This window comes from Pantherophis guttatus, chromosome 9 (genome assembly GCF_059756535.1).
Source record: "Pantherophis guttatus breed Tessera chromosome 9, ASM5975653v1, whole genome shotgun sequence".
In the NCBI taxonomy this organism is placed as follows: Eukaryota; Metazoa; Chordata; class Lepidosauria; order Squamata; family Colubridae; genus Pantherophis; species Pantherophis guttatus.
In genome coordinates, this window is record NC_142071.1 from 25,585,715 (window position 1) to 25,608,991 (window position 23,277).

Below are 23,277 nucleotides of genomic sequence, written 5' to 3' on the forward strand. Positions count from 1 at the left end.
ACCGTCATAAATATGAATCAGTTGCCAGTTGTCTGGATTGTGACCATGTGGCCACGGGGATGCTGCAACAGTTACGTGAAAAATGGTCATGTCAGGAATGGATCAGTGGTGGAATTCAATTTTTTTTTTTACTACCGGTTCTGTGAGTGTGGCTTGGTGGGTGTGGCTTGGTGGACATGGCAGGGGAAGGATACTGCAAAATCTTCATTCCCACCCCACTCCAGGGGAAGGATACTGTAAAATCCCCATTCCCTCCCCACTCCAGGGGAAGGATACTGCAAAATCCCCATTCCCACCCCACTCCAGGGGAAGGATACTGCAAAATCTCCATTCCCTCCCCACTCCTGGGGGAAGGATACTGCAAAATCCCCATTCCCACCCCACTCCAGGGGAAGGATACTGCAAAATCCCCATTCCCACCCCACTCCAGGGGAAAGAAACTGCAAAATCCCCATTCCCTCCCCACTCCAGGGGAAGGATACTGCAAAATCCCCATTTCCTCCCCACTCCAGGGGAAGGATACTGCAAAGTCTCCATTCCCACCCCACTCCAGGGGAAGGATACTGCAAAATCCCCATTCCCTCCCCACTCCTGGAGGAAGGATACTGCAAAATCCCCATTCCCTCCCCACTCCTGGGGGAAGGATACTGCAAAATCCCCATTCCCTCCCCACTCCAGGGGAAGGACACTGCAAAATCCCCATTCCCACCCCACTCCAGGGGAAGGATACTGCAAAATCTCCATTCCCACCCCACTCCTGGGGGAAGGATACTGCAAAATCCCCATTCCCTCCCCACTCCAGGGGAAGGATACTGCAAAATCCCCATTCCCTCCCCACTCTGGGGCCAGCCAGAGGTGGTATTTGCCGGTTCTCCGAACTACTCAAAATTTCCACTACCGGTTCTCCAGAACCTGTCAGAACCTGCTGGATTTCACCCCTGGAATGGACTCTTTTGCATGAAACCTTGAGCTTTCTGGAGGAAGGAAGGGAGAAAAAGACAAATGATGTTTGCAAGTGTTTTTTTTTTTTAAAAAGTAAGTATACTACGCCTACCTTTTCAATGTGCAAAGGGCGTCCATCTTTGTTCCATTTGACCAAGGAGACGGGTGGCTGAGCTTCAACCGGGCAACGGATGTATCCGTGAATCCCCACTGGAACATATATGATGGGTGGCATGTTCACCACCCTGGCAGGATCTGAATTGGAAGCAATCAGAAGTTATGAAGAAGTGTGTAACCCAGTGGTGAAATCTAAAATTTGTTACTACCGGTTCTGTGGGCGTGGCTTGGTGGTGGTGGTGGAGGGGGGGGTAATGTGACTGGGTGGGCGTGACCAATTTTTTTAAAAAAACTTTTAAAACCATTTTTTCTACAACCTCTTCGGCGAAGGGGTTGTCAAAAAAATGCTTTCAAAAGGCTCTGACGATCCCAGCTGAGTTGCCTGATTGTCAGAGGCTGTTTTTTTCTTTTAAATGCCTCTGACGATCCAAGCTGAGTTGCCTGATCATCAGAGGCTTTTTTTTCTTTTAAATGCCTCTGACGATCCAAGCTGAGTTGCCTGATCGGCAGAGGCTTTTTTTCTTTTAAATGCCTCTGACGATCCAAGATGAGTTGCCTGATCGGCAGAGGCTTTTTTTCTTTTAAATGCCTCTGACGATCCAAGCTGAGTTGCCTGATTGCCAGAGGCTTTTTTTTTCTTTTAAATGCCTCTGACGATCCAAGATGAGTTGCCTGATCATCAGAGGCTTTTTTTCTTTTAAATGCCTCTGACGATCCAAGCTGAGTTGCCTGATCGGCAGAGGCTTTTTTTCTTTTAAATGCCTCTGACGATCCTAGATGAGTTGCCTGATCGACAGAGGCTTTTTTTCTTTTAAATGCCTCTGACGATCCAAGCTGAGTTGCCTGATTGGCAGAGGTTTTGCCAATCAGGCAACTCATCTTGGATCGTCAGAGGCATTTAAAAGAAAAAAAGCCTCTGATGATTGTGCGGCTCAGCTGGGCATGGGGGTGGGCAGGGATTTTTGCTACCAGTTCTCTGAACCACCTGCCTCCATCGCTACCGGATCGGGTGATCCGCTCCGAACCAGGAGCATTTCACCCCTGGTGTAACCATTTCTTTATGAAACATCTGGACTTTTCTTTGCTCAACTCCAAACTGGTTGAAATGCACGTATTTCTACTGCAGCCTCCCTAAAACAAGGAACGGGAAAACAATAGGAACATTTCTTTTTTAATGGCCTCCCAAGCCCATATGCTAATTTAGCAATGTTCATTACTGCCACCAAAGACTATTATATTCAGACTCATTATCTTTTCTAAAGCCATTAGCATATCACTTAGCATCTGCACGAAGCTTCAGGCTTGGAAACTGAATTTCCCCAAATCCGCACTTAGCTGTAAGAAATATACTTGAGGGCTGGAAAATAGAAATGCCTACGTTCTTGCTCACCTCCACGATCAACACTAAAATATTTAGCCTGGCTTTAAAAATGTTTTCACAAAAATGCTTCCTACGCAAATTTAGCAGGTGCAAAAGCCTTCTGTGAAAACTGGAGAGGTAAGAAAAAAAACTATTTACAATTAATGATGGGTATAGGACACACAGATGCCCATTTTGGCACAGTCACTCAAAGATGGGCTTAGAGTGACTTTTAAAGACAACTTGAAGATTGGCAAAATTACAAAGGCAAAGAAAGATTTTTAAAAAGCTGAGATGGATAAATTAACAAAGGAGCTAAAAGAAAAGGAAGATACAGAATATTATGTACCGTGTTTCCCCGAAAATAAGACCCTGTCTTATTTTATTTTTATTTTTATTTTTTTTGAACTCTGAAATAAGTGCTTGGCCTTATTGCCATGTACTCAAAAGCCCGATTGAGCTTATTATCAGGGGATGTATTATTTTGGGGGAAACAGGGTAGTATGGAATAAATGGAGCCTGGATAGCTCAGCAGACTAATGCATTGTAATTTAACTCCAGCTGTCTGCAATTAATAAGTTCGAATTTTGCCAGGCTCAAGGTTGACTCAGCCTTCCATCCTTTCTAAGGTAGGTAAATTGAGGACCCAGTTTGTGGGGGCAATAAGCTGATTTTGTAAAAATATACAAAAGTATGAAGGCTATTGCTTAATGCATTGTAAGCCACTCTGAGTCTCCGGAGAAGGACGGCATATAAATCAATTTTTTTTTAAAAAATGGTATAATTGGATAGAAATTAGAAATGGTAAATAAGAAAAAAGGGGGAAATGTCACAAAAAAGGTAATGCATGAAAGAAAATGTATTGTTATAATGATAGGTATGATGGAATATACATAGAAATAAGGGATAATGGGACAAAAAGATAAGTATAATCAAAGAAAAGTAGAGGGAAAAATGTAAATAATAGAGGATTACCATTACAAAACTGTTGTAAAGAAGGAGTATATGTTTTATGTTAGTGTTTGTTATGTCTTGTTGTTTTAAAAAATAAAAAAATTTTTTTAAAAAAGCGAGTGGAATCAAATTGGTGACTTGGGATGTAATCCGTTTGAGCTATTACAACTGTTTCCCATAAACATGAAAATTCAACCTAAAATTGGACAAGTCCTTCTTAGGAGAAATATCTAAAATAGCTTTAAAGGTCAGTTCTTTGGCACCCCCTAGGAGTCTCAAAATGTATAAGGTAAAAGTAAATGTACCCCTCACACATATGTGCTAGTCGTTCCCGACTCTAGGGGGCGGTGCTCGTCTCCGTTTCAAAGCCGAAGTGCCAGCGCTGTCCGAAGACGTCTCCGTGATCATGTGGCCGGCATGACTAAATGCCAAAAGCGCATGGAACGCTGTTACCTTCCCACCAAAGGTGGTCCCTATTTTTCTACTTGCATTTTTTACGTGTTTTCGAACTTCTAGGTTGGCAGAAGCTGGGACAAGTAATGGGAGCTCACCCCTTTACATGGAACTAGGGATTCGAACCGCTTAACTGCCAACCTTTCAATCAACAAGCTCAGCATCTTAGCCACTGAGCCAGTGTGTCCCTTTCAAAAAATGCATAGGAAAAAATCCATAGGAAGTTGTACATTCAAATCCAGGATATTCATATCCTCCTAGTAGATTTGTATCATTGTTCCTACGTTGGAATAGATGGGGAGGGGGTTTGCTCACACCTTACTCCCATCAGCTAGCCATTTCTGCTATTTAACCATTCATTTGGTCAAAGGCAAAGAGAGAGAACATAGCTAGTAACTTTGCTTGCAACCTCCAGAGATCTCCAAAATTGGCAACTTTAAGACTTGTGGACTTCAGCTCCCAGAATTCTTCAGCCAGCCATGCTCTTCTTTGTGGCAGCCTTTTAAATGTTCAAATACTGCTATCGTACGACCCAAGTCCTTCTTTTCATTAAACTAGACATAGCCAGTTCCTGCAACCGTTCTTCATATCCCAAAGGTGCTTTTTAAAGAAGCAACTGGACATTCTTTGTTTTTCTTTGAAGACATTTCCCTTCTCATACAAGAAGCTTCTGACTGGATGATGATGGGGAATGGAAGGAATGGAAGGATTTATACTCCTTGAGCCTTCCCTTCCCCACCATCCAGTCAGAGCTGAAGAAGCTTCTTGGGTGAGAAGAAAAACATCTTCAAAGAAAAACCAGAAAGCCCAGTTGTCTCTTGAAAAAGCACTTTTGGGACAACCATGACCTGGATGACTGAGAATCTCCATAAACATTCTTCATCCTCAGTGCCAAGAAGAGCAACCAGGATGATGAGGGGACTGGAGGATAAAACATACGATGAACAGTTGCAGGAACTGAACATGGCTGGTCTAGTGAAGAGAAGGACCAGGGGAGACAGGATAGCAGTATTTCAATATTTGAGGGGCTGCCACAGAGAGGAGGAAGGGGGTCAAGCTATTCTCCAAAGCACCTGAAGGTGAGACAAGGAATAATGGATGGAAACTGATTAAGGAGAGATTCAACCTGGAAATAAGGAGGAATTTTCTGACAGTGAGAACAATGAACCCATGGAACAGAAGTTGCCTTCAAAAGTTGTGGGAGCTTCATCATTGGAAGCTTTCAAGGAGACTAGATGACCTACAAGTTCCCTTCCAACTCTGTTAATCTGTTAATCTTCTTGATCAGGGGGTTGGGATTAGAAGACCTCCAAGGTTCCTTCCAACTCTGTTGTTCTGTTATACTATTATACTGAAGATGTCACTTTGCTCTGTAGTATGTCTACCATCCAATCAGAAATGCTCGTCTACCCAGCATTATCAAGGTCTCATGATCTCTGGAGGGTCATAGTTTCCAAGAACATTGATTGAAAAACCTACTGAGGCTGTTGTATCTATCTCGATCTCTTTGTTGATCTTGTCTGCAACTCTTTTTAGAGTCTCAACGTCTTTTTTATATCGTGGTGCCAAAAACAACTAGGTACTTCTCCTGCACAATCAGTGGTGGGATCCTTCCGGTTTAACAACTGGTTCGGTGATCACGCACTTTGCACACGTGCTCACACCAGACGCACGCCCACACCAGATGCACGCTTCGCACGCATGCACAGTTGAACAAAAAATCACCTTCCGCGTTAGTGCTAGGGAATTAAAACAGCTGAGCCGCGGCAATCCGTTCTGCCGCGCTAATCAGCTGCGAAGATAAAGGTAAGAAAAGCACAGGAGCGGATGGGCAAGCCCAGCTGATCATCGGAGTGAACCGGTTTGCTCCCAGCTGATCGTCAGAGCTACCGATTCTCCCGAACCGGTCTGAACTGATAGAATCGCTCCCAGTGGTGGGATTCAAGGAATTTAACAACCGATTCTCTGCCCTAATGATTTCTTCCAACAACCAGTTTGCCAAACTGCTCAGAAAGTTAACAACCGGTTCTCCCGAAGTGGTGCGAACCAGCTGAATCCCACCACTGATCCCACCCCTGTGCACAACCCCATAAATGTGTTCCCCTTGGGCAAACACACTCACATTGCACAGTCAGGTAGGCAGAGGCCGAAGGGGATCGGCCAAGGCTGTTGCTCGGAATGCATGTGTATTTGCCAGCGTCTTCCGGTTTGACTCGAAAGATAATCAGTGTCCCATCAATCAGAATCCGTACTCTTAGTTTTAGATCACTGTAAGTGAAATGAGAACAAGGAGAGAAGTGGGCACACAGTATCAAAGTAGACATAGTTTCATATTCAGTTTCTTCTGGATGAAGTCACTTTCCATGAAGAAATGGGGATGTCTTCATCCTTCTCTACTCCAACTGTTGCCAATCTGATGGGCCTCATATCACAACAGGCTGGGAATAATAACTGCAATAATATCCTTTTAATCCCTCGTGGGATGGAGGTTGGGCAACTGAATGGAGCCCCTAATCCCTCGCGTGGTGGAGTCTGGGCAACTGAATGGAGCCCCTAATCCCTCGCGGGGTGGAGTCTGGGCAACTGAATGGAACCCCTAATCCCTCGCGGGGTGGAGTCTGGGCAACTGAATGGAGCCCCTAATCCCTCGCGGGGTGGAGTCTGGGCAACTGAATGGAGCCCCTAATCCCTCGCGGGGTGGAGTCTGGGCAACTGAATGGAGCTAGCAGAGTGTTACTGTCCAGATGCCCTTCCTGTCGCCAATGCGGAGTTATATTCAGCAGATCTATTCTCATCATGCCCAGAGAGAGAAATATCTGCCTCCACCTAGGATTGAACTCGCAGCCTCCTGATTGTGAGGCGAGAGCTCCACCTCTAGGCCACTGCACCACTCGGGAATAATAACTGCAATGCTTTTTCCTAAATTAAACACACACTTGATTTCTTTAAAGACTGGACAAAGAGAGAAGGAGAACATCGCTCAAATCTCCATTTCCCCCCTCAATTTTCAAGGATATCGCTAGGTGGGATCGGTTGGCACCCTGTGAGTTGTAACCTCTGAGATTCAGGTCTGGACTCACTTCTTAAAGTACACATTGTCTTCTTCCCAGTGCCAAGTGTAGGTCAGGTTGCCTGGATATGCTTCCGCCTGGCAGGTGAACATTGCATCTTGGGAGATGTTAACAGTGATGTTCTCCGGGGGAGAAACAATAAAAGGGGGTCCTGTGGGAAACCAAGAGACAAACAGTTACCTCAGCAGATGAAAAAGGAAGATGAGTTCATAAGCAGGAGCTTCAGAGTTCATGCAAAGTTCAGTCCCAGCACTGTGGGGATCTAGGCACCCATCAGGTCCCTATACAATTAGCTCATCAGATAAACTACTAGCAATACCAGTGGCCATAGCCTTAACACCTCTGGGGGGTATCAGTTGAAGAAGGAGGTAAGGGGCAGAATGTGGTTGAATTAATTAATCACTCCACCATCAAAGCTGACAACTGCCAGAGGACAGAACAACTTGAAGAAGTAATGCAAGATCGGAAAATGTGGAGAAAATAAAATCGCCGAGAGTCGGACATGATGGAACAGATGGCATCATCATTCCCAATTAATCACTCAAGGGTGGCACCCAGTTTTGTTTAGGCTGCAAAAATATGGATCACCAATGAGAGCTGAGCTACTTTAAATGATAGATAAATAAACGATGGATGGATGGATGGATGGATGGATGGATGGATGGATGGATGGATGGATAGATAGATAGATAGATAGATAGATAGATAGATAGATAGATAGGATGGATGGATGGATGGATGGATGGATGGATGGATGGATGGATGGATGGATGGATGGATGATAGACCAACAGGCCAACAGACAGACAGACAGACAGACGATGATAGATAGATGATAGATAGATAGGTAGATAGATAGATAGATAGATAGATAGATAGATAGATAGATAGATAGACAGACAGACAGACAGACAGACAGACGGACAGACAGATGATAGGTGGATGGATGATAGATAGATAGATAGACAGACAGACAAATAGATGATAGGTGGATGGATGATAGAATAGATAGGTAGATAGATAGATAGATAGATAGATAGATAGATAGATAGATAGACAGACAGACAGAGAGACAGATGATAGGTGGATGGATGATAGATAGATAGATAGATAGATAGATAGATAGATAGATAGATAGATGATGGATAGATGATAGATAGATAAACAGATAAACAGATAGATAAACAGATAGATCAATAGACAGAGAGATAGGCAGAGAGACAGACAGACACACAGAGAGACAGACAGACAATGTCTTGATTGATCTAAGATATGGTATCTTGGTGACCTCACTGATATGTAGGTCATTTGGTAGCAATCTGATTTGCCAAGGTCACCGCCCAACAAGTTTCTTTTCACCTCCACTTCCTTTTACATCTGAGCATTAACTCCCAACGAATGTTAGGAAGTTGTCCTGTTGCCCGTCTGGACCTTAATATTTAAGCCTGCAAAAGCATGGAGACACCCCTGATGATTACCGTACTCTCTGCCTAGTTCCTTAGTCTCTGATCCAACGGCAAGATGTCACCTATACAGAATGCCCCAACACACACACACACACCCAATTTCTCTACCCCACAATTACCTTGGACAAGCAAGCGAGTCGTGTGCACAGCCTCTCCCTGGATGCTATAGGCCCGGCAGGTGTAAGCACCCCTGTCATTACGACTGATGGACGTCACTGTCAGACTCCCATCAGCAACCTGAAAAAGGCGAAGGTCAAACCATCACGAGGTTGGATCAATCACCCATTTACCCCAGGATTCTATTACTATTTTTTTTTTAAGCCACAGGCATTGTTCAAGATTTCGGGCTGAGACTGTTCTTTGCTGTCCTAGAATCAGACATTTTAGAAAAGTGGTGGACTGAACTAGAAGTGGTGGACAGGCGGTCTGTCTATAGCAGTGTTTCTCAACCTTGGAAGCTTGAAGATGGGTGGACTTCAACTCCCAGAATCCCCCAGCCAGCACTGCTGGCTGGGGGATTCTGGGAGTTGAAGTCCACCCATCTTCAAGCTACCAAGGTTGAGAAACACTGGTCTATAGGAAAAGAGCAAGTAGAACTGGTGATGGTGGTGGAGTTAAATGAATCATCACCCTAGAATCCATACATTCCCACAAACAGTCCAAGTCCAAACCCCTCCTCAATTTCATTGATCTTTATCTGTCACCAATTCATTGTTGCCCTTTGGAATGAGCTGCCCCCAGAAATTCGTAAAATCTCTGATCTCTGTGTCTTTCGCTGTGCCCTGAAAACCTTGTTGTTCCGCCAGGCTGGGCTATCAAGGTAAAGATTTTAATCGGGTTTTTAAAAATGGGATTTTAAATTTGGGGTTTTAAATTGAGCCTATCATTTAATAATTTTAATTATTTTTTTAAATTTTGTCTGTCTTTGTGCTTTTAATCAGGCTGTACACCGCCCTGAGTCCTTCGGGAGAAGGGCGGTATAGAAATAAAATTAATAAATAAATAATAATAAATAAAATAAATTGTTGAACTCTAGCTGACCAGATTCTTGGGTATAGGCTTGAATTATTCTTCTCTGCTGCAACCTTAGGTATGGTGGTCCTGATTGTTTGTTCCTGAACTATCAGGCTCCAAAAAATCAAGAAAGACACATAGAGTTACTTCTAAGCAGTTTCCTTAATTGTTCCTCATCTATAGACAGAATCTTGCTGAATTAAAGCAAGATATTTTTCAGAGTATAAAACACATCTTAGTTTTGGGGGAGGAAAATAAGGGGGGGGAATTCTGCCTCTGCCTACCAGTATACATCGGTATACATCTGGCTAGCGTCCTGTCAGTGTGTGAGACTGTTTGGAAACTGAAACAGTATTTGCTGTGTGAGCAACAAGGAAGGAGACAGCAAGGAGCCTGGGTGTGGCTTAGGTCAATTGTTCTAAAGCTGCATGCTGTGCTGATCTTTGAAACTAAAACTGAAACTCCTCTCCTCTGCTTGAGTTTTGCTTGCTGCTGCAAACTCTGACAGTCCTTGCAGCAAATAGCGAACAGCCGGGTCAGCTTCAGCATATTATTGCAGCCTGATTCAGCATGAGCAGCTGATTGGTGGGTGGATTGCCTGGAATATCCCCAATCAGCTGTTCCAGGCTGCAGGGATTGCCATAGACTATCGCCTCCTCCGTGCCTCATATTTTTGGCTACATTCGGTGTATAAGACGCACCCAAATTTTCACCCTCTTTGGGGGTGGGGGGAAGTGTGTCTTATACTCCAAAAAATACGGTCCTTGCATCATGAAAGTTATTCTCTGAGAATTAGTAGGTTCTCCCAACCAAACGATCTAAGCTTCACTGTCTTTTGTTCCTTTGGGATGCAGCTCCCTCCCTCCCAGGAATCCAGACTACATTCCACCACAGTGCCACGGTGTATGCAAAGACTGTCAATCGTCTTTCCAAGACACAAACTTACCCGGTATTTGTTGCTGTCACCCAAAAGTTCTCCTTCTCTCAGCCAGGTGACGGTCGGCTTAGGGTTTCCGAAAGCCATGCAAGTTAGAGTAATGCTGCCCCCTTCCTTTGCCTCTACGTATTGGGGGGGAGTCTCTGTGAAGGTGGGAGGAGCTGCCAAGACGATGGAGGAGGAAGGAAAAGAGACAGAGGTGACACCATTTGTTCCTAGGCTGCATGGTTCGAGGACACCAACACAAATTCACTTTGGATCTGCTACTCCAGCACGGAAAAAAACTGGGATAAATGCTCTTTGTACTCAGAACACATCCAAGGGGGCCATTCTGATTTTTTCTTTTTTTTACTCATCCGTATCTATTTTTAATATTTACTGTTTTTAACAAATTACTTAAAGCAGCAAAAATATCCAGGGGTGGGATTGAAAAATTTTAGCAACTGGTTCTCTACCCAGTTGCTGGGTGGGCTGGCCATAGGGGCGTGTCCTAGTTGGCTTCCTGCACTGTGGTGGGGTGGGTGGGGTGGTGTTTTCGCCCTCCCCAGGCTCCAGAGGCCTTCCTTGAGCCTCCAGGAGGGCGAAAATGGCCGCCCCCAGGCTCCTGAGGGCCGCCGTAAACCAGAAATGGGCCTATTTCTGGCCTTCCCAGTACTTCTCCCAGAGCCTCAGATGATTAAAATTAAAATCCCAGATGATTAAAATTAACATCCGATTTGTTTAGCTGTTTTGACCTACTTCCTGGAACAGGTGCAGACAACCTGAGGCTCTGCACCATTTTGTAGGTGTTGATTCCTGGTGATTGCCTGTTCTAGTTTTTTTTTTTTTTAAAATAAATAAGATTTTCAAAACTGGCTTAATTTTGCTTTTTTTCTCCCCCTAGGGCTGAGAAAGAGGGACTGGCCCTACGTCCCCCAGCTGGCTTTGTGCTAGAACTCACAGTCTCCCTGTTGGTAAATCACTACAAAAAACCGGCTAAACTAGAACTCACAGTCTCCCTGTTGGTAAATCACTACAACAAACCGGCTAAACTAGAACTCACAGTCTCCCTTGTTGGTAAATCACTACACCAAACCGGCTAAACTAGAACTCACAGTCTCCCTGTTGGTAAATCACTACACTAAACTGGCTAAACTAAAACTCACAGTCTCCCTGTTGGTAAATCACTACAACAAACCGGCTAAACTAGAACTCACAGTCTCCCTGTTGGTAAATCACTACAACAAACCGGCTAAACTAGAACTCACAGTCTCCCTGTTGGTAAATCACTACAACAAACCGGCTAAACTAGAACTCACCGTCTCCCTTGTTGGTAAATCACTACACCAAACCGGCTAAACTAGAACTCACAGTCTCCCTGTTGGTAAATCACTACACTAAACTGGCTAAACTAAAACTCACAGTCTCCCTGTTGGTAAATCACTACAACAAACCGGCTAAACTAGAACTCACAGTCTCCATCTTGGTAAATCACTACAACAAACCGGCTAGACTAAAACTCACAGTCTCCCTGTTGGTAAATCACTACACCAAACCGGCTAAACTAGAACTCACAGTCTCCCTGTTGGTAAATCACTACAACAAACCAGCTAAATCAGAACTCACAGTCTTCCTGTTGGTAAATCACTACACCAAACCGGCTAAGCTAGAACTTAGCACATGCGCAGAGACATCCAGACAGTGGGCGGAGCCTCCCACCGCTGCCGCTACCAGTTCACCCAATCTGGGGCAAACTGGTAGCAACCTACCATTGGTGTGCCCTAAAATAAGACAAATTCCTCCGGATCTAAAACCCAAACAACTGGAATAAAAAGAAGGACCTTAATCTAGATTGGAAACTCAACCACCACCATCCCCCATAAAACATCCAATAATTAAATTAAGGTTCAGCAATTCCATGAGTGAGCTGCACTCATGGACGAATGACATCGTTGCTGTTGGTGAGACCTCTGGATACAAAATCCTCACTCGATGTTGCCTTTCTCCACCCTGATTATGGACAATTTGACTACTGAGTCAAAGGGACTTTGTTAATATAAGAAGGTGGAGGATTTGAGGCTCTACCCACACACCTTACTCTTAGAGGTAAACCAGGGGTGAAATCCAGCAGGTTCTGACAGGTTCTGGAGAACCGGTAGTGAAAATTTTGAGTAGTTCGGAGAACCGGCAAATACCATCTCTGGCTGGCTCCAGAGTGGGGTGGGAATGGAGATTTTGCAGTATCCTTCCCTTGGAGTGGGGTGGGAATGGAGATTTTGCAATATCCTTCCCTTGGAGTGGGGTAGGAATGGAGATTTTGCAGTATCCTTCCCCTGCCATGCCCACCAAGCCACGCCCACAGAACCGGTAGTAAAAAAAAATTGGATTTCCCCACTGAGGTAGACCATCAAAATCCGCAGAGGCACGCCCATGCAGATACTACTCTCTCCTTTGATGAAACGAGTTCTTCCCAATTATGATACCAGCCTAATTGTAAATAGCTGTTAAATCCAATTTTCGAGGAAGGCATTTCTGCAATATCAGCTGAAAAAAAAATAAAAGGACAGATTCCTGGTAGCAAAACTGTTCCGTTTTCTTAAAGTCAGCGTAATTCGTTCCAGGAAGTGGGGGGGGGAAAAGCTTGTGTTGCTTATGGGGAAATAATTTAGGAATATCTGCATTCATATTGTACCCCTGGCGCCTACAAGAAGCCTTTCTCAACCTTTGGCCACTTCAAGAAATGTGGACTTCAACTCCCAGAATTCCCCAACCAGCATGCCAATTCTATTGTACAGGGAGACTTGGGACCACAATTGGAGCTGGAATTTACCATTGCTAAGCAAGGCAATTGTATTTAAACATTTTAAATTCATTTAAGAGTCGCGGCTGATTTTTGTGACTTTTACGCCACAGTTAAGCAAATGGCACGATTATTAAGTGAATCCCAGCTTCCCCAATTGACTCTGCTTGTCAGAAACCGGCTGGGAAGGTTGCAAATGACGATCATATGACCTGCAACTGTTGTAAACACTGCCAAGCTCCCGAATTTTGATCACGGGATGGCGGGGATGCTGCGATAGTCATACGTGTGAGAATTGGTGGTAGCTTACTTTTTTCTGTATTGGTGTAACTTGGAACAGTCTCTAAACGAATGGAGGGATTTCCTACATTAATCAGAAGAGAAGTGGGGAAAGTCTTCCATTTCAATCACTGGCAACCCTTAGAAACTTTCTTGGATTTTAATTATGGTATAAAATGACAGAATTTCGGTCACTCTAGCATCCCATCCCTTGCGGGGAAATTCAGAGGACTGTTTTTATTCCTTGCAATTTATTCTATTTGCACAATGCCACCAGACTGATGCATTTCACTTCCATCTCAAATCCACAGCGTGGCACACTCTCTGCTAACAACTACCTAGCCAGGAAAGCATTAAACAAAATGTATTTCCAGTTGCGCTGAATGTGATTTGAGCATTTCGTAGTCTCTATTCGGAACGATTTGCACATCTGTGTACAGGATTTGTTTCCGAGAAGCTGGACAGGGTGTCATTTCATTTGCTACTTGAAGATTTTCTGCACTTACACGCAGATATTTTTTTTTTAATTTGATTTATATGCCGCCCTTCTCCGGAGACTCAGGGCGGCTTACAATGTGTTAAGCAATAGCCTTCATACTTTTGTATATTTATACAAAGTCAGCTTATTGCCCCCACAAACTGGGTCCTCATTTAACCTACCTTAGAAAGGATGGAAGGCTGAGTCAACCTTGAGCCTGGGGAGATTCGAACCTGCAGTAATTGCAGGCAGCTGTGTTAATAACAGGGTGCTTTAAACCACTGTACTACCAAGGCTCTTGCATACCCAATTACTTCTCCCATATGAAACAGCCCTCTGATCCTGAATCTACCATCAAGTCCTCATCCCGGTGGTAAGCACTGACCTACTTAACATGGGATGTGTAACGGCATCACAACGGATGCACACAGAAGAAACCAAGGGCACTCCAGAGAATTGTCTATCCACCGCTTCCCGTAACCACAGCCAACGTGGCTACGAATGCCCCATCAGCAACTTCTGGAAAGCTGTGAGTGACTTGTGTTGTGTTGGCAACACCCATTTCCCTGGCTCTACGTCCCTCTGAACATATTGGGACTCATGTTATATCAATAAGAAAGTTATAGGGAGGAGGAGGAGGGGGGGGGAGGAGGAGGAGGAGGAGGAGGAGGAGGAGGAGGAGGAGGAGGAGGAGGAGGAAGAGGAAGGAGAAGAAGAAGGAGGAGGAGGAGGACGAGGAGGACAAGGAGGACGAGGACGAGGACAAGGAGGACGAGGAGAAGAAGAGGAGAAGAAGAGGAGGAGAGGAGGAGGAGGAGGAGGAGGAGGAGGAGGAGGAGGAGGAGGAGGAGGAGGAGGAGGAGGAGGAGGAGAATATTTGAAGTGTTTTCTAATGCCAAATTGTTGTTATGGGGAAATTCAACATTAAAATTGGGAGAAAAATTGTGATATGGAAATATTGAAAGGAAGCAGGGGTACTGAGCTTGGACCAGCTGAAAGATGATGAAGATGAATTAATAGAATAGAATAGAATAGAATAGAATAGAATAGAATAGAATAGAATAGAATAGAATAGAATAGAATAGAATAGAATAGAATAGGAGTGGGAGTGAGTGATGTCGAGTTGGCCACACCGACGCAGATTTTGTGGCTCCCTGTGTTTTCTTTTCTATGGGGAATGAATCCAAATGGTTCTTTGAGTGTTTAAGATTGCAGACGCCTGAGTTAGATCAAAAATAAAAACCAAGCCTTACGTGTCCCTGGGGGGCTGGGGGAGGTCTTTAAAAGAAACCCCTGGCCTCGGCATCATCTAGAGAGCGGTCCAGGGCTTTACCACTGCAGGAAGGTTAAAACTGCAACGAAGAACAAGGCTCTGCTCCAGTGAGCATGCCAATACTTCAAAAAATACATATTAAGGGCTGCTTGTGGCATGCGAAGTTCCTATTAAAAGTTAACAAGCCCAGGTTGATTGTCCTTTGCTGTTATGGAAGTGCTGTTGTTGTTTTTTTCCTGTTCCCAGAGAAGGGTTTAAGTTAGGCACGGAGTATCCCCATCCTTCTTTCCTCCCCATTTCAGAGCCCCTGATCTCCCCAAGCTTTGATTAGAGCTATTAAAGAGGTGACGACTGGCTCATATTCTGAGCTTCGCTTGTTTTCTGGCAGGCGTTTCATTACCCAAACTAGGTAACATCATCAGTGCTAGAAGGGAGTGGAGTTTATTGATAGGAAGAGGAGGAGGGGGACCGTGGGGTCCTTGGTGCTCTCTGAGCTTGCTTGTTTTCTTGCAGAAGTTTCATTACCCAAACTAGATAGGAGATAACTGGACTTTCTTCGGGTTTTTTTTTTCTTTTCTTTTGAAGATGTTTCACTTCTCATCAGGGGTGGGTTCTAAATTTTTTTACTACCGGTTCTGTGGGTCTGGCTTATTTTGTGGGCGTGGCTTGATGGTCATGTGATAATTATTTAGGATTTAGCAGAGGTACTGGTCCACCAGGCTTTTAACTGCTTGCAGAGTTGTACCGATCTACCCATTTATTTTTTGCAGGCACTGATCTACTCATGTATTTTTGCAGGCACTGATCTACTCATGTATTTTTGCAGGCACTGGGAGGGAGAGAATAGATGGGGGCGGGGCCAGTGGTGAAATTCAAATTCTTTTACTACCGGTTCTGTGGGTATGGCTTGGTGGGCGTGGCAGGGGAAGGATACTGCAAAATTCCCATTCCCTCCCCACTCCTGGAGGAAGGCTATTGCAAAATCTCCATTCCCACCCCACTCTGGGGCCAGCCAGAAGTGGTATTAACGGTTCTCCAAACTACTCAAAATGTCCGCTACCGGTTCTCCAGAACTGGTCAGAACCTGCTGAAACCCACCTCTGAACTCCATCCAGATTTATCTTCTTAAAAAGGGAGAAGCCAGTGAAAGTAAAGGGGACAAGAGGCAGTGGGCAAGACATATTTATGGAAGATTCGTTGCTCTCCAGAAGGACATTCGCATATCATTCCCATAAATGCACTCCTTATCACTGGAGCATCAGGAAAGGGATTTAGTAGCTGGGTCACGGGGAAATTACAACCTCCTCTGAGTTACTCCATAAAATGTACATTTGATTCAGAGTTTAAATAGCCATTCAGGGTTATTGCAGAAACATATCACTGGGAGGCAGGACATATATATATATATATATATCAAGCCGGGAGATCTGTGTGTAATTCATCACTCATAACTCATATTTATTGTTTTTCTCCTTCCGTCGTTGCCAGAGAAGTACCAACAAACAGGCAACACATTCAACTCAACTCACCCTTTCTTGTAGCAACATCCTATCGTTCTTCACTTTTTGGAGTAGAGTAGAGTAGAGTAGAGTAGAGTAGAGTAGAGTAGAGTAGAGTAGAATAGAATAGAATAGAATAGAATAGAATAGAATAGAATAGAATAGAATAGAATAGAATAGAATAGAATAGAATAGAATAACAGAGTTGGAAGGGACCTTGGAAGTCTTCTTGTCCAACCCCCTGCCCAGGCAGGAAACCCTACACCACTTCAGACAAATGGTTGTCCAACTTCTTCTTAAAAACTTCCAGTGTTGGAGCATTCACAACTTCTGGAGGCAAGTTGTTCCACTGATTAATTGTTCTAACTGTCAGGAAATTTCTCCTTAGTTCTAAGTTGCTTCTCTCCTTGATTAATTTCCATCAGTTGCTTTTTGTCCTGCCCTCAGGTCCTTTGGAGAATAGCTTGACTCCCTCTTTTTTGTGGCAGCCCCTGAGATATTGGAAGACTGCTATCATGTCTCCCCTAGTCCTTCTTTTCATTAAACTAAACATACCCAGTTCCAGCAACCGTTCTTCATATGTTTTAGCCTCCAGTCCCCTAATCATCTTTGTTGCTCTTCTCTTCACTCTTTCTAATGTCTCAACATCTTGTTTACATCATAGTGACCAAAACTGGATGCAGTCTTCTAAGCGTGACCTTACCAAGGCATTATAAAGTGATATTAACAGTTCACGTGATCTTGATTCTATCCCTCTGTTTATGCAGCCTAGAACTGTATTGGCTTTTTTGGCAGCTGCTGCACACTTCTGGCTCCTATTTAAACGGTTGTCCACTAGGACTCCAAGATCCCACTCACAGTTACTACTATTGAGCAAGGTACCACCTATACGGTACCTGTGCCTTTTGTTTTTCTTGCCTAAATGTAGAATCTTACTTGTCTCGCTAGCTAATCTGGGTACAAAATCAGAGGGCTTTTAATGGTCATGTAGAATATCGTCACGTCCTTTTGAACTAGGACGGTTCTAAGCAAGAAGGGAAGAGGGGTTGTGTCCTTTGCAGATTGCGCATTGTTAATGCCTGGGGAAGGGGGAAAAAAACCATGCGAGATACTAGAAAGTTGGGAAGGTGTCATCTTCCACATATTTGCTGCGCTAGCACTTCTAGCATCCCAGTCAACGGTGGATGAATCTTGGAAAGCTATCTCAGCAACATTTAGAAGCTTCAAATGCCTGTGTTAACAGTTGTATGCCATGGAGAGAGTGTAAAATAGGAAGCCACTGTGTTGGTGCCATCTTTTATCTAAAGGCAATCTCCCAAGAAACCAGCATTAAGAAGAGGGACAACAATTATTAATCCAAACTCATGGTTAGGTGGGCTTGTTTTTAGAAAGCCAACAATGGTGAGATGTTTGGAAGAACAAGAAAAAATCCTATGGTGGACGCTTGCCAAGATCATCCAAAAGTGCTTTTTCACGAGGGAACTGGACTTTCTGGTATTTCTTTGAAGACGTTTCACTTCTTATCCAAGAAGCTTCTTCGGCTCTGACTGGATGGTAGAGAATGGAAGGATTTATACTCCTTGCAGACAGCTGGTCCTTTGCATCCTTTTAGAGGGTCATTGAGGCCACCTGGAGGTTTACCTATCTCGCTAAAAGGATGCAAATGACCAGCTGTCTGCAAGGAGTATAAATCCTTCCATTCCCCACCATCCAGTTGGAACTGAAGAAGCTTCTCGGATGAGAAGCGAAACATCTTCAAAGAAAAACCAGAAAGTCCAATTGCCTCTTGAAAAAAATCACCTTTGGAACAAATCATGGCCTGGATGACTGAGAACCTCCATAGACATTTGCCAAGTTCACACTAAACATTTTGCAGGCAACCAAAATCCGGAAAAGAAAATTCTAGGAACAAGGAAGATCCCTTACTCACCGTTGACGGTGAGATGCACCCAGCTGCCATTATGGAAAGTATCATACTGCTGATCCAACATGAGTACTTTGCATTCATACCAGCCTTGGTCTTCAGAGCGAATCTGTTCGATGCGTAGAGAGGCCTTGTCATGTAGGCTAGCACGGCCTGGAAGACAGCCGTCAAAAAGAGAAGTCAGTGGAGACAGAAAGAAAATGTCTGTTATTCTGCTGAGATAATATTATTAAGATCACAGATTCTGCACGAGACATTCAGAATAAACCAGGGGTAAAATGCTACCAGTTCGCTCCGGTTCAGGAGAACTGGTAGTGATAAAAAAAAAAGCTACCAGTTCACTCGAACCTGTATTTCCGACAATCAGCTGTGCCGTGCGGTTTAGCTTTGCTAGAAAGCAGGAAATCCTGCTTTCTAGCAAAGCTAAATTGCGCGGCACAGCTGATCCCCCCTCACTGTTCTACTTACCTTCCCAAGCATGCGCGCGCACAGTGCACATTTGGCACGCAGCCTGCATGTGCAGCCAGCAAACCAGTAGCAATCCGGTTCAGATTTCACCACTGGAGTAAACCTTATCCCAGAGTCTGCCAGAGGCGAGAACTTGTGGGATTTTTGAGGACAAAATGATGCCTGGAACTCAAGCAGTCTCCTCTAAGCTTTCTCTGAAAACGGGAGAAGATTAAAGTTTTTATGTGCTCCCTAGCCTACATAAAAATACCATAAGGAAAGCTAAGCGCCAAAGAATGGAGGCCTTTGAACTCAGGTGCTGGAGAAGACTCCTGCGAATCCCTTGGACTGCAAGGCGACCAAACCGGTCAGTCCTAGAGGAGATCAACCTTGACTGCTCTTTAGAAGGCCAGTGTCAGACTTCGATGCTATCTCAAAATAAATGAATTTCCGAACTGCCAATCTTTAAGGAAATCTTTTCTTTAATTGAGCACAGCCACCGGATCATGACTCGATGCGGACAAGACTGACCTTTTGCCCCCCAATCCCTCCCTTTCCGATCCCCAAATCTCTGCTTTTCATTGGCTATCTTCCAAGTCATTCTTCAGGCTTCTTGTCTCGTCATTTCCCAGGAATGTCCCCCCTCCTCATTTCCACGACAACCCGACTTCAAAGGGATTTAGCAGGCAAAAGTTCAGAGCTTATCTCTCTCCCCTCTGCTCTCTATGCCAGCGCTGAAGCACTGACATCCAGATCCTGAAGAGGAAACTCAAATACTTTGGCCACCTAATGAGAAGGAAGGACTCCCTGGAGAAGAGCCTAATGCTGGGAACGATTGAGGGCAAAAGAAGAAGGGGATGACAGGGAACGAGGTGGCTGGATGGAGTCACTGAAGCAGTCGGTGTGAGCTTAAATGGACTCCAGAGGATGGTAGAGGATAGGAAGGCCTGGAGGAACATTGTCCATGGGGTTGCGATGGGTCGGACATGACTTCGCAACTAAGAACAACAAGCCTACATGTTATTATGGTCTTTTCTTTCAGTTATCCCATGTTTCCTCAAGTAAGGAAGAAAAGCAGCAAAGTCAAGTCCTATTGGGAGGGAGCTGAAAGAGTCAAAGATGTTAGTTCTGAAGAACTGCGTTGCCTAACGAAAGTTTTAGAATTCAGTTCCCCAGCAGTCTTTGTCCTGATGGCCGGTGGCAAGGAATTCTGGGGAAATCCCAGATATACAAAGAGCCTCCCCTTTCTCATACTTTATCAAGGAGCAAGTCACTTCTGAGATCCGGGAGAAGAAGAAAAATATCCAGCCATCCTCCATCACTAAAATCTGCTGGATTGAGATAGTCTTGAAAAATCATCTGCTTGTTGTCCTGCCGTTCAAGCATCTGAGGGATGGAAGGAGCTGCAGGTTTTGGGGTTTTTTTCTCCACAATCTGATCTAATCAGCTAATTAGTATTCCTGGATTGGAGTCAGGGATGCTCTTGACAGCTTGGGGCCTTAGCAGGCAGACAGTCAAGCACATGGTCCTAGCAGATGCAAAGCCAGAAGGTGGTTAGAGAACAGCCTCTAGCTCCAGAGATAGCAGCAGGCAAGACGGTGCTTATAATCACCTTTTGCCAGGAGGACTTGTTGAAAGGCAGAGTTCAATATAGATCCAGTCTCCAAATGAGAAAGACAGAAGAAGATTCAGAGCAGGGGTGAAATGCTCCCGGTTCGGACCGGTTTGGCCAAACCGGTAGCAATGGCGGCCGGTGGTTCAGAGAACCAGTAACGATGGTGACGCAAGGCTCCGCCCACCCATCCAGTCATCATTACTTCCTGGTTTTAACCAGGAAGTAACCTGTTTTTTACTCTCTGCAGAGGGTCCGCGCGCGCATATGATGCGCGTGCGAGTGAAGAGAGAGAGCGCGCGTGGCACATGCACTTCCGAACCGGTTGGGAAGGTAAGTAGATTTCACCCCTGATTCTGTTGTGGCCTGTCAATGGCCTGTGCAGTTAGTAACTGATTCCGACAGCGAGGAGGCTGGTGTGGTGCAGCGCCAGCAGCCTGTGCAGCTGGCGCTCGAGCCAGACAATGAGGAGGCTGGAGAAGATATGGGGCCAGAGGCGGGGATTCAGCCAGGGCCTTCAGAACCTCCAGAAGCTCCCATAAGTGAAGAGGATGAAGAGGAGGAGCCTCTTCTCAATGCCCGGGCGCGCAGAGCTGTTAAAAGGCAGGAGTGGCTCTTCAGGAGGAGGTCTCCACGAGAGTAAAGCTTGGGGCTAATTGGCCATTCCCCTAGCCTATTTAAGGAAGGACAACAACTGATGCAATTTGCAGGAAACAACTTTGTTCATATTCCTTCGCGTCTTGATTCCAGAAACGTTTGATTCGGCTCTTGTTTATCTCGTCAGTTTTCCTGCAAATTGCTTCTGGGCATTCTGCCAACCACAGTAAGATTACGGATATCTGAAATACTGTGCCTCAGAATTGAGTTGTTATTCTTTGGATTCTTGTCAGCTGTTAATGAAGTTAAATTAACAGCCCTTGTTCAGAAAATACTGATTTAAACTGTACTTGTGTTCGAACTACTAAGAAAGCTCATTAGTAGTCCTTAATTAGTAAACTAAGGTTTGTATGGACTTTGTGTGTGCTGTGTTCTTTGGGGTCCGTAGCTGGGGCAGAAGAGATTCAGAGGCGGGTGACAAAAGCAGAGGCAGGCTAACGGACACATTCCTAAAAGTCATATCCTTCAAGGGAAGCTATGCAGAGGTGGGCTGCTGCCAGTTCAGACTGGTTCAGGCAGACCAGTAGTTCAGACCACCAACTGGGTATTTCGCTGCTAAAGAAATAAAGGGAGACTAGTATAGATTTATTTCAAGCTATTTAGCTCTCATCAGCTAGCTATACCCTTACTACCCTACATACCCTTACCTAGGGGAGGGGAAGGGAGGGGAGGGGAGAGTAAAGTTATGGCTAGCTGATGAGAGCTGAATAGCTTGAAATAGATCTATACTAGTCTCCCTTTATTTCTTTAGCAGCAAAATATAAATTTGGTGTTTATATATATTTGTTTTCATAGATATATATACATACATACATACATACATACATACATACATACATATATATATATATGTATGTATATATATATATATATATTTGTAGCTGGAGCTACAAAAAAACCTTGGCTACGTAGGGAAAACCTGGCTAGAAGAAAAACACACATAAACCCTACGAAGAAGTAAGAAAATTGATACTGTGCCTTTACAGGGAGGATATGGGTGTGGCCTACTGATGACAGCTAACGAGCTAGAAATGGATCTATTTAGGTCTCCCACCTAGCAGTTAGAGCTTGCTAGGTGTTAGAAAGGAAAAAAGCCCAGAACCGAGTAGATGTGATTCTACTGATCTGGAGCTACAAAAAAACCTTGGCTACGTAGGGAAAACCTACGTACACACACACACACACACACACACATATATATATATATGTTTTCTCAGGTTTTCGCGGGTGTTTGTATGTAGGTCTTTGGTTATTCGGGTCTTCTCCCACGTAAAATTGCTCCTGGAAGCACGAAGCCGAGAACACCAGCCTGAAGATGACGAATGAGACTTCGTCGAAACGTCGCCAAAACACTTCCAATTTTACGTGGGAGAAGACCCGAATAACCAAAGACCTACATATATATATATATACATACATACATACATACATACATACATATACATACATACATACATACATACATACATACATACATATATATATATATATATATATATTTGTTTGTTTGTTTTCGCTTTCCTCGCACAAGCACAAAGCCGAAGCCTGAAGATGACAAGTGGGGCCTCGTCGAAATGTCGCCAAGATACTCTCAATCTTACATGGGAAAAGACCCAAATACACCAAAACTTGTATGTATATTTAAATGTAATGTCTGTATTGTTTTAAACTTTTGATGTTTTATATGGGTGTGGGTTTTTTTTTTTAAAGAGTGTGTCAGCACTTCAACCTGCCTTTACTCTAGTGCTGACATAAGAAGGAGAAGAGGGGGCAGCTGGCAAGAGGACGCTTGACTTCTCACCTACTTATTTTCCCTGAAGATAATATCCCCTAGGAGATGAGATGGGAGGGGGACATTCCTGGGAGCTGAAGTAGTAGATATGGGGAGAGTGATTTGGGAAAAGGGCCAATGAGACACAGAGAATTGGGGAACGGAAAGGGAAGGTTTTGGGGTCAGGAAGTCATTGTTGGCTACGCCATGATCGGGGACAGGTTGTTGTGCTTAATAAAATGAGA

General features: G+C 44.4%; 1 protein-coding gene across 3 annotated transcripts in view; it reads right to left on the reverse strand.

Moving 5' to 3' along the window:
- The window catches only part of IGSF9B (immunoglobulin superfamily member 9B), a 121,159-nt gene that overhangs the window by 54,747 nt on the left and 43,135 nt on the right, over positions 1–23,277 (reverse strand). For all 3 annotated transcript variants that reach the window (XR_015729340.1, XM_087875668.1, XM_087875667.1), the window contains exons 3-8: positions 18,552–18,698; positions 10,323–10,474; positions 8,482–8,599; positions 6,907–7,048; positions 5,949–6,094; positions 1,055–1,197 (exon numbers count right to left, since the gene is read on the reverse strand). Coding sequence is in view for 2 of the 3 variants with exons in the window: in XM_087875668.1 (XP_087731794.1) it covers positions 1,055–1,197; positions 5,949–6,094; positions 6,907–7,048; positions 8,482–8,599; positions 10,323–10,474; positions 18,552–18,698 (848 nt within the window). In the remaining variant the exon portion in view is untranslated. The remainder of the gene's footprint in view (positions 1–1,054; positions 1,198–5,948; positions 6,095–6,906; positions 7,049–8,481; positions 8,600–10,322; positions 10,475–18,551; positions 18,699–23,277) is intronic.